General features: G+C 40.4%; 1 protein-coding gene across 3 annotated transcripts in view; it reads right to left on the bottom strand.

Annotated features, from left to right (window-relative positions):
* The window catches only part of LOC101740231 (ankyrin-3), a 165,912-nt gene that overhangs the window by 5,837 nt on the left and 150,107 nt on the right, over positions 1 to 9,968 (bottom strand). For 2 of the 3 annotated variants that reach the window (XM_038021046.2, XM_038021047.2), the window contains exons 26-34: positions 9,729 to 9,791; positions 8,790 to 8,916; positions 8,044 to 8,172; positions 6,939 to 7,031; positions 5,996 to 6,110; positions 5,311 to 5,417; positions 5,160 to 5,229; positions 1,886 to 5,071; positions 1,125 to 1,200 (exon numbers count right to left, since the gene is read on the bottom strand). In XM_038021046.2, coding sequence (XP_037876974.1) covers positions 1,125 to 1,200; positions 1,886 to 5,071; positions 5,160 to 5,229; positions 5,311 to 5,417; positions 5,996 to 6,110; positions 6,939 to 7,031; positions 8,044 to 8,172; positions 8,790 to 8,916; positions 9,729 to 9,791 — 3,966 coding nt within the window. Of the gene's footprint in view, positions 1 to 1,080; positions 1,201 to 1,885; positions 5,072 to 5,159; positions 5,230 to 5,310; positions 5,418 to 5,995; positions 6,111 to 6,938; positions 7,032 to 8,043; positions 8,173 to 8,789; positions 8,917 to 9,728; positions 9,792 to 9,968 lie in introns of all 3 variants that reach the window. The other variant, XM_062676484.1, reaches the window with a different exon arrangement.

The raw sequence follows: 9,968 nt of genomic DNA, 5'->3' as shown, positions 1-9,968 counted from the left end.
TGATCTCAGAGAAAAATTATGCGTATCACCTAGGAACTCGAAACGTTCTTTGAGATATGTAGGGGTATGGGGGTTAAAGAGAGTACAGTATAGTAATGAAAGGACATGAGTATTGCGGCGAAGGCGAATTGGTAACCACTTGAGCTTAGTGCGAAATTCAGATATATGATCATATTTCCGTAACCCAAATATGAATCTTATGCAGAAATTTTGTAGCCGCTCAAGTTTATCAAGTTGTGTTTCGGTTAGATCCGGATAGCTGGAATCAGCGTAGTCAAGAATTGGAAGAAGTAAAGACTGTGCAAGCGTAGTTTTAGTGGCAGTTGGAAGAAAATTTCGTAACCGTCTCAACGATCCAGCTGATGCAAACACCTTCCGGCTAACCTCTTTTATTTGTGCGTTCCATGAAAGGTTTTTATCAATTAAGATACCCAAATTTTTCACAGTATCGCTGATAGGAATTTGTGCGCCGTCAAATAAAATAGCCGGAAGCTGCGACCATGTAACTTTCGAACACATTCTTGAACTACCGACAACAATGACCTGTGTCTTTGACGGGTTCACCCTCAATCCATGAGACTTACTCCAACGGGACAATATCGATAAGTCATTGTTCAGGATCTTTATCGCGTTGGTCAGCTCTGGTAAAGAAGATTGCGTATATATCTGTAGATCATCTGCGTACAGGTGGTAGGAAGAAGTAAGTTGTAAAGAAATAGAATTTATAAAAATTGAAAAGAGTAAAGGAGATAAAACGCCACCCTGCGGTACACCTACGTGCGTTTCACACCATGAAGAATAAGCATTCTCACAGTGAATACGCTGTCGGCGACCAGACAGGTAACTGCGAAACCAATCAACCACGGTTGGAGATATGTTAATGGAGCTAAGGATGGCTAGAAGTATGTCGAAATCGACGGTGCCAAAAGCATTACTGAAATCCAGCAATGCCAACACCGTCAGTTTCAAAATGATATAATTTAATAAGATTAACATTATTATATATTCGCAAAATTTGGCGGCACACTTTTGAAATTTGGCGGCACACAAAAGTGCCGCGGAACAGTGGTTGAGAATCACTGCTCTAAGGGTTTGTATGGGGAGTCACCGGAGGCGGTACTTACCCGGAACTCTTCTTGTGTTGTGATGACTGCGCTTTCTCAGACTCCAGTAGTTTTGTGCTCGAATCTTTCATGAATCCTAAAACGTTAACATTGGTTTAATTACATTATGAAAGTTTCCGTAACTTTATATTTTCGAAAATAAATAATACTAGCGACCCGCCCTCGCTTCGCTTCGGAAACTGTGATTTATTATTGATTTCTCCACTATTTAATGGATGTTATTATACATATAAGCCTTCCTCTTCAATCACTCTATCTATTAAAATAAACCGCATAAAAATCCGTTGCGTAGTTTTAAAGATTTAAGCATACATAGGGACAGAGAAAGCGACTTTGTTTTATACTATGTAGTGATGTAACGAGATACTAAGCAAAGAAAGTATCGAATTCGTCGTGGCCTAAAGGCTAAGACGCCCGGCGCATTCGTGTCGAGCGATGCAATGGTGGTCTGACATACGTACTTAGCAAATGTTTACGATTAACTTCCACGGTGAAGGATAGCATCGTGTTATAAATAATCTCAGATGGTAGAACGTATTCACCCTGTGTATTTCTGTCGTCAAGCAGTAATGCATTTCGGTTTCAAGGGCGGGGTAGCCGTTGTTCTGTTAAAACTGAGACCTTACAGCTCATGGTTCGAAGTGGGTAACGGCATTTACGTTGTAGATGTCTATGGGCTCCGGTTACCCCTAAACACCAGGTGGGCCGTGAGCTCGTCCAACCATTTAAACAAAAAACATATTATAATATTTCTAGAGTACCTTTTCCGGAGGAACCAAAGACGGAATTTCCCAGATTGTTGAGACTGCTCGTGAAACTATCAGCTTCCTTGGTCAACGAGTCCGCCACGGCTTGTTCTGTCTGTTTCACATCCCCCTTCACCTCCTCCCCAACCTCGCCGAGCCTCTCGCCCGCCTCTTCTAGCCTATTTTTAGCTAGACCCTTTACATCTTCAAGTTTATTGTCGGCGGATACTTGGAAGCCTTCAAAAGATTCCTTTACGTTTCCGAACAGCTCTTCAGAGCCTTGTCGGACGTTGGAAGCGGCTGACTGAGCTCCTCCGAAGACTTCTTTAACGGAATCATCGAGACTGTCGAAGGTATCTCCAGCCGAGCTTTGGAAGCTGCGCAGGGTGTCCTGTGTTGAGCTGCCTACGCTGTCCCGGATATCAGCAAACGTATCACGAGTGGAACTCTGCAAGTTTTCCCATGTGTCTGTCGCTTCGTTCATCTTATCCTTAGTTGAACTTTCGACCTTATCGAAAGTGCTTAAGGCTGAATCTTGCACGCGACCGAGCGCCTGTTTGGATGACTGTTGCAAGTTCTCCAACTCGTCTCTGCCCGCGTCGGAGATGTCGTTGACTTGACGTCTGACGTTAGTTTGGAATTCAGCTCGTTTATTTGCGGCGGCGTTTAACGTGTCTTCGGCAGACTTCTTTATCTCGTCTGTCGTTTTTTCAGCTTCCCGTCTTATTTGGTCCAGCTCGCTCTGTGTAGCGCCGGTCGCTTTGTTCGCTTGGTCACGAATGCCTTGTTGTATTTCGTCTTTCTTATTGACTACTGCAGTGCCTACTGCCTGGGTTGTATCTTTCACGGCTAGAATAGATTCGTTTGCTTTTTCCTGTATAGTATTTTTGATGTCCCCTGCTTTATCGTGGACGGCTTCTTTTACTTCACCTGCAGCGTCATAGACTGTATCTTTAAACGCTACGCTTTTAGCGACGGCTGTGTTTTTAATGTCGCTTGTCTTTTCACATACCGCGTCGGTGAGTTCGCTTCCTTTATTGTGAATTTCATTGACCTTGGATTCTACAGCACCTTTAATTTCACTAGTTCTATCTTCTATGCTAGTTTTAGCAGAGTTAGCCCCGTCTTGTATTTGACGCATAGCACCGTGTGCGGCATCTTTAGCATCAGCCGCAATGGATTGCGCGGTTTCTTTCAGTTCATCCGCTTTGTCCGCTGCGGCAGATTTAACATCATTTGTTTTGTGTTCGATAGTATTTATGGTTTCATTGGCCTTGTCGTCAATTGCACTTTTAGCTTCCGAGGCTTTCGCGAAAGCAGCGTCTTTAGCATCATCAATGGCACCTTTAATCTGTTCAGTTTTATTGTTTACGGCATCTTTCGTTTTTGTGACTTTGTCCTGAATGGCATTCTTGGTTTCTTTCGTTTTGTCTACTACGACAGTCTGGATTTCATTAGTTTTGTCCTTAACAGTGGATTCAGTTTCGCGAATGGCTTCTTCGGCAGCTTTTTTAGCTTTGTCGGTTTCATCGTGAAGTGATTTTTCAACAGAATCTTTCGTGTCCTTCAATGCTTTAGCTGCTTCAGCAGTTTTGTCCTGAGCACCTTTAACAACAGATTTAGCATCTTCAGTGACTTCATGTTGTTTTTTGGCAATATCTTCAGAGAGTTCATCTTTTTTAGCAGTAGCTTGGTTTAATAAATCGTTTGCGGAATCCTTTCCTTCCGAGATTTTTCCTTTAATTTCGTCTTCAATTTTCTCCTTTTCCCCAAAAATGTTATGCACAAGCCCAGTAAAGAAGTTCTTTCCTTGTTTAGATTTCTTTTTACCTTCTTTTTTAATATCTTCTTTAGCTGCCTTTGCATCAGCTTTAAGATCTTCTGTGGCCTTTTTACCTTTTTCTTTTGCGCCTTCAAATGAGTCGCCCAAAGATTGAAGTTTTCCTTTAGTCGCATCCTTCACTTTTTCAACTGTTTCTTTAACATTTTCTTTAGTATCAATGGCTTTGTTACACAGATCATCCTGCAGATCGTGGACAGTATCAACGACTGCAGCTGCTGTTTTCTTAACTTCGATTTTGATATCACTCTCAGCTTCATTCTTCTTGTGTATCAGATCATTAGAGGCTTCTTTTAATTTCTTTTCTGCTTCTTTGGCTATTTCCATTTCTCGAACTCTATGCTCTTCAGCCTGCTCTCTAGCCAGAAAATCTATAGCCAGTTCCTTCATTTTAGCTTTATCTTTTACAATCCCTGCAGGTAATGTAAAACTGTTTATGGCGTTTTTCGCAGCTTCCTTCGCGTCTTTAGCCTCTTCCACTAAATTGTCTTTAACGTCAGTTACTTTAGTACTAATATCATCTTTGATTTTATTGCCTGCATCTGTAACCTGGTGCAATTTATTCTTCGCGGAATCTTCCACTTCTTCTATCTTATCTTGGGCGCTAGTTTTCAATTCTTCTCCTTTTTGTTCCAAATTATCTTTGATATGATCAAGTTTCCCTATTTGGTCGTTAACTGCGTCGCCAACTTTTTGCTTAATATTATCTTGTTCTTTTTCCAATTTATCAAGACCTTCTGCCAGTTCGTTGTTGATCTCATGTTTTGCGAAATTAACTTGCTCGATTCTATCGACCACATTGGAGGTTTCATCGTGCCGATGTTTTTGTCCCTTCTTGAACCTTCCCTCGCAGCAGCCTACATAGAACTGGAACGGGTCTGTCTTTTTGTACTGCACAGGAGTGTCAACAGGTTGCATATTAGCGTATTGTTCGTACAAATCTTCTTGGATATCCTGAAGAGGTGGCTTCTCATCTTCGTCGACTACTAGTTTAGTAGTATAGACGTGATCGGTGAGGTCTTCGTCATCTTTCTGTTGCGGCTTCTTCTGTAAGTCTTTGAACATATCATCGACTTTGCCGAGTAGCTCCTCGTTTATGATTCTGGGTGCTGGCTTCGGTGGGCTTTTGTCTTTGGGCTCGCGAGGTTTTGGTTGAGGTTTCGGTGAGGATTCCTTATCTTCATCGTCCTTTTCTTCGCTGTGACTGAACACGTTCTTCACTTTGTCAGCCAAGCCGCCAAGGAAGCTAGTTTCAGGTTTCTTCTTGCCTTTCTCGAGAGTGTTCTGTGGAGTTTTGTCCTCGTCGGAATCAAAAGTGGCTTTTACTTTGTTGGAGTCAACATGTAAGGTTCCGCCGTTAACTGTAAAATCAAATACGATTATTTATATTTAATTCTTTTACATTGATCGAAGCTGAATTGTAATTATATTGTTATACAATTTACTCACGTTGTGGTTTTGGATCGATAATGTCTTCATCTTTCGTGTATTTGATATTGCCGTTAGTAATAATTAAGTCCTAGAACGAAAACAAAATTAAAATTGACCTTTTTCGATTCCAAATAAATGTGTTTAAGTATTATTATCCGGGATCACTCACGTGGCCGTTGAGTTGCTTGTCTCGCGCACAGGGCGAGGACCCTGGCCCGGTGCTGTGGTTGTGCTCGCCCCAGTGGAAACTGAGCTCATCCTTCAGCGCGTCGAAGCCTGCAACGTTTTCCAAATAAACAAGTCAAATAAGTTTAGGTAGGTACCACCACCCTACCTATTTCTACCGTGAAGCAGTAATGCGTTTCGGCTTGAAGGTTGGGGCAGCCGTTGTAGTTACACTGAGACCTTAGAGCTTATATCTCAAGGTGGGTGGCGCATTTACGTTGTAGATGTCTATGGGCTCCAGTAACTATTTAACACCAGGTGGGCTGTGAGTCCGTCCACCCATCTAAGCAATAAAAAAAAACAAATTACGACAAAAAGTTCCTTTAGATTTTACCACGTAAACGATTAATTTGTGTAAAAGAGAAATAAAATAAAAAATATAGACAATTATCGTATTTATAAATTAATCACTCATATCAACATGTTTTATTCAAGTACTTCTCCGTTTGATTAAGCTCCACTTCGTGTCAAAGTTCCGATTAAATTTATACCATGACATTTTTGGAAAAATGATGGCGTGTTAGAACGGCGGCACTTCGTCTCGTCCCTTGGGCGTCATTAAAGGCGACTGTCAATCGGACAGTGGACAGCAACACTCTATATTAACATAAGAATGTATCGGTGCGTACCGGATTGGTCCAGGTTGAGGTAGTCGAGCTGGCTCTTGGCTCTGGGCGCCACGCGCTCCGGGAGCTCCACGTCCAGCACGCACGCCGGCGCCTGCGACTGCTCACCCTTCGGCACCTGGAACACGAACCATATCATAACTGTTACTCAGAGCTTCTCAGCCGACCATATTTAAACGCGAACCGTCGTTAAATCGACTCTCTATTATAAAGTCCCATGAGACAGATGTTATTATTATGTTTTATTTATTTATTTATTGCTTAGATGGGTGGACGAGCTCACAGCCCACCTGATGTTAAATGGTCACTGAAGCCCATAGACATCTACAGCGCAAATGCGCCACCCAACTTGAGATATAAGTTCTAAGGTCTCAAGTTTAGTTACAACGGCCGCCCCACCCTTCAAACCGAAACGCATTACTGCTTCACGGCAGAAATAGGCACGGTGGTGGTACCTACCCGCGCGGACTCACAAGAGGTCCTACAAACAGTATGTTATTGTGTGTGTATCATATAGATTGATGTTGTATTTTTTTTAATGTTGTTTACGACCATATATAAAATATGATTATTATTTCAAATTATGCGAAAATTGAACGTGAGTTACGTTCTAATAAGTGTCAAAAGGGACTTCGTAATTGGAATAGAGTTATAGTACGTATGAAGTGCGGAGCGTCGGTATACCGACCATTATATTACCATTATTAATTATCGAACTGTACTTAAGTGTCTTAGCGGACAAATGTATAACGTTTTTAATAAATTAATAGTACTTATATATAACCATAAAAATATTTTGCTGTGTATGTACCATTGATTTTTAAATTAAAGTTTCAGTTAAGTAAGGAATTTTTTTTCAAATTTTTTTAGAAGTTTCTGCAGAAAATAAGCTCAGCACTAAAAGGGTTAAATGTCTGAATTTGTCTAAAACCAGTTCGTAACAAACCTTGGGTTCATTCATGAAATAGATCCTGCCGGATGGATTTTCCTCGCGATGTTTGACGCGCACCGTGAATTCTGCTCTGTTATCTTTGAAAGCCTGAAAACAAATGCGATTTGTAAAGTAACAGTAACAGTTGTTTACCAGCTCTACTCGCGCGCCACCTGTTGGACGCTGATGGTGGTATGTAGAAAACCATATCTCCAGAGTCTACAGCTAATGCACCAAGTTTAAAGTACTTATACTTTGTCAAGACTGTTGCCATTCGTAAGTATTTTTTATTTTATTTATTGAGTACCAACATGTTATACATCAGCACAGAAAATTACAGGTATCATATACATTGATTTCACACTAAATGCTAACACAATTACATGTACCGACTGCATGCATTGATAAAAAAAAAACAATATATTATAACAACAAAATATAAACTAGCCAAACTGGTCAAGCTTCGTCATACGTGTGGCAATCTAATATGTTTGTATAATAAACTACTATTTAACAGTCGAAGTCGTCGTGGCCTGAAAGATAAGACGACCGGTACATTCGTATCGAACGGTGCGAATGTGCCAATGTTCGAATCGCCCAGACAGGTACCAATTTTTTTTAACCAAATGCCTACTTAAGATATGTTCCCATATGGCCCACCTGATGGTGAGTGGTTACCGTTGCCCATGGACTTCAGCAATAGCCACTGCCTACCGTTAACTACTCTCCACAATCCTCTTTTAAAGAAGGACATGTCATAGCGCTCAGGAACTACCGTGGTGGGGGAGCTCATTGCATAGCCGGATGGTACGTGGCAAAAAATACCTCTGGAAACGCACTGTCGATGAACGCAGCGGTCCCAGATAATATGGATGAACTCTGCTCCGATGGCGGGAGGTGCGATGATAAAAAGGAGATGAGAGGATCATCTCAAGGTGGGTGGCGCATTTACATTGTAGATGTCTATGAGCTCCAGTAACCACTTAACACCAGGTGGGCATTGAGCTCGTCCACCCATCTAAGCAATAAAAAATAAAAAAATCTCAAACAATTCCTCGGAGCACTCCCTGCTGTGTGAAGTACTGAATTAGTACAGGATATAAGGATATAGTTTATTCACCTCGAAGGTCAGCATGGGCTGAGTTCCCGACTTGGTGACGGGGACCAGGTTCCCGGAGAACTCCAGGTACACTTCCTTCCCGTCGAGCAGCCGGACGCTGGTGGAGTGGGCCACCTCCGTGTAGTGCTCCTGTACACGAATACAAATTACATTAGAGGAAATCATTTACTACATGAGTCGTTTGCAACGGGCAATGGTGGATTTACACTAGGGGCAGTCGGGACAAGTGCCCAGGGCGGCAAAATTATGAAAGCGAAAAAAAAAATTTTTTTTGCTTTATCAAGATTTCTCAATATAATTAATTAATTCTATTTATTAAACAATTTTCTGTTTAACTGATAATTCAATAAATTCAATTCATCCATTATTATTTGTGAATTATAATTTTGGCACTTTTGGTAAAAAATCAAATAATCAAAATGATTTAATCAATTTATTTCCTTGGAGATTTAAAATAATAATAGATTTTACTATTTTCTGGAATTAAAGATTTTTTTTTTTTTATTGATGATTGATAATTACGAGTCAGCCTTAGTACCAAATTTATAATTGTTAGAAAAAGAAACAAATATTTATTTATGTTTTTGGAATACATAACGTATAATAAAGTTTTTGCAATAAATTCGTTATTTCAATTTTGAAAAATAAAATATAATATATAATAAGTTTAAGTAAAATTCCAGTATTGGGGTGGATCTTTCTCCGGAGAGATAGTGGAGGCGGCTGCTTGAAGATGCTAGCCGTACCTGCTGCAGTAAGGTTTCATAGGCGTATCTGTCCGTGATGGTCATGACGAGGAGGCGGCCCTCGAGTGGGTCCAGCCGCTTGCCGAGCACCACGATGCGAACGTCAAATGGCACCAACAACATTTCCCTGTAATATTTTCGTTGATATTACTCATCTATACTAATATATAAAACTAGAGTGGTTTTTACGGATGTTCCGTTATAGCTATTGAACCATGCATTCGATTGACTTGAAACTTGGTATCCATGTAGAAAATACATGTCCTTAATGGATAGGCTAATATTTATATGAGTGCTGGACTCCCTACCCTACCCTAGTTGCGGGGGCGTTAATGATGAGAATCTTTGTGGGGGTGAGAAATAATAATGTTAATTTTAAGTGCCCAGCGAAGCGGACGGGCACAGCTAGTTTAAATTATAAGACAGAAATTGTATCTTTACGTTATTATTAAATTGAATCCTTGAGCAATTGCTGTTGCGTAATAAAATCGATCAGGCTCAGTCCAGTTTGGCATACTCGCGCGTCATCTGTCGCACGATGGTTGTACCATGACACGAACTAGCACACACGCACGCACGCACACGCAGTCACACACTAACACACACACATAATAATGTCGATTATTATTTATATAAGAACTAGTTGACCCGGCAGACTTTGTAGCTCCTCAATCGATAAATAAAAGACCTAAACTTTTATATAAAATAAACTTAAACGAAACAAAAGGAATACGTCCGACGGGGACACATCAAAGGGAAAACAAAATTATTATTTTTATTTAATTCCGAGCATTTTCATATTTATCTTTTAAACCTTCTCTGGACTTCCACAAATAATTTAAGACCAAAATTAGCCAAATCGGTTTAGCCGTTCTCGAGTTTTAGCGAGACTACAGACGAACAGCAATTCATTTTTATATATATAGATAGATAGATCACCTGTATAAGTCAGTGGCGAGTTTGGTAGCGTCGTTCACGTTCTGGCAGTTCATCAACCAAAATCTGTAAGGTAAAACTTGAATGTAAAATTCATGTATATTTTCATGTATCATTATATTTTACTAAACAAAAAGAAGGGATTCAATTCATAAAAATAATTAAAATACAGTATTGTCTTTGTACAGATTGCGCGAGTCCTATACATAATTAAAACTACTCTTGCGGTTAATCTCGTGTTTT

The sequence above is a fragment of the Bombyx mori genome, chromosome 27 (genome assembly GCF_030269925.1).
Source record: "Bombyx mori chromosome 27, ASM3026992v2".
Lineage (NCBI taxonomy): Eukaryota > Metazoa > Arthropoda > Insecta > Lepidoptera > Bombycidae > Bombyx > Bombyx mori.
Note: the sequence above shows the minus strand (reverse complement) of the source record. Positions and strands in the feature narration are given on the sequence as shown.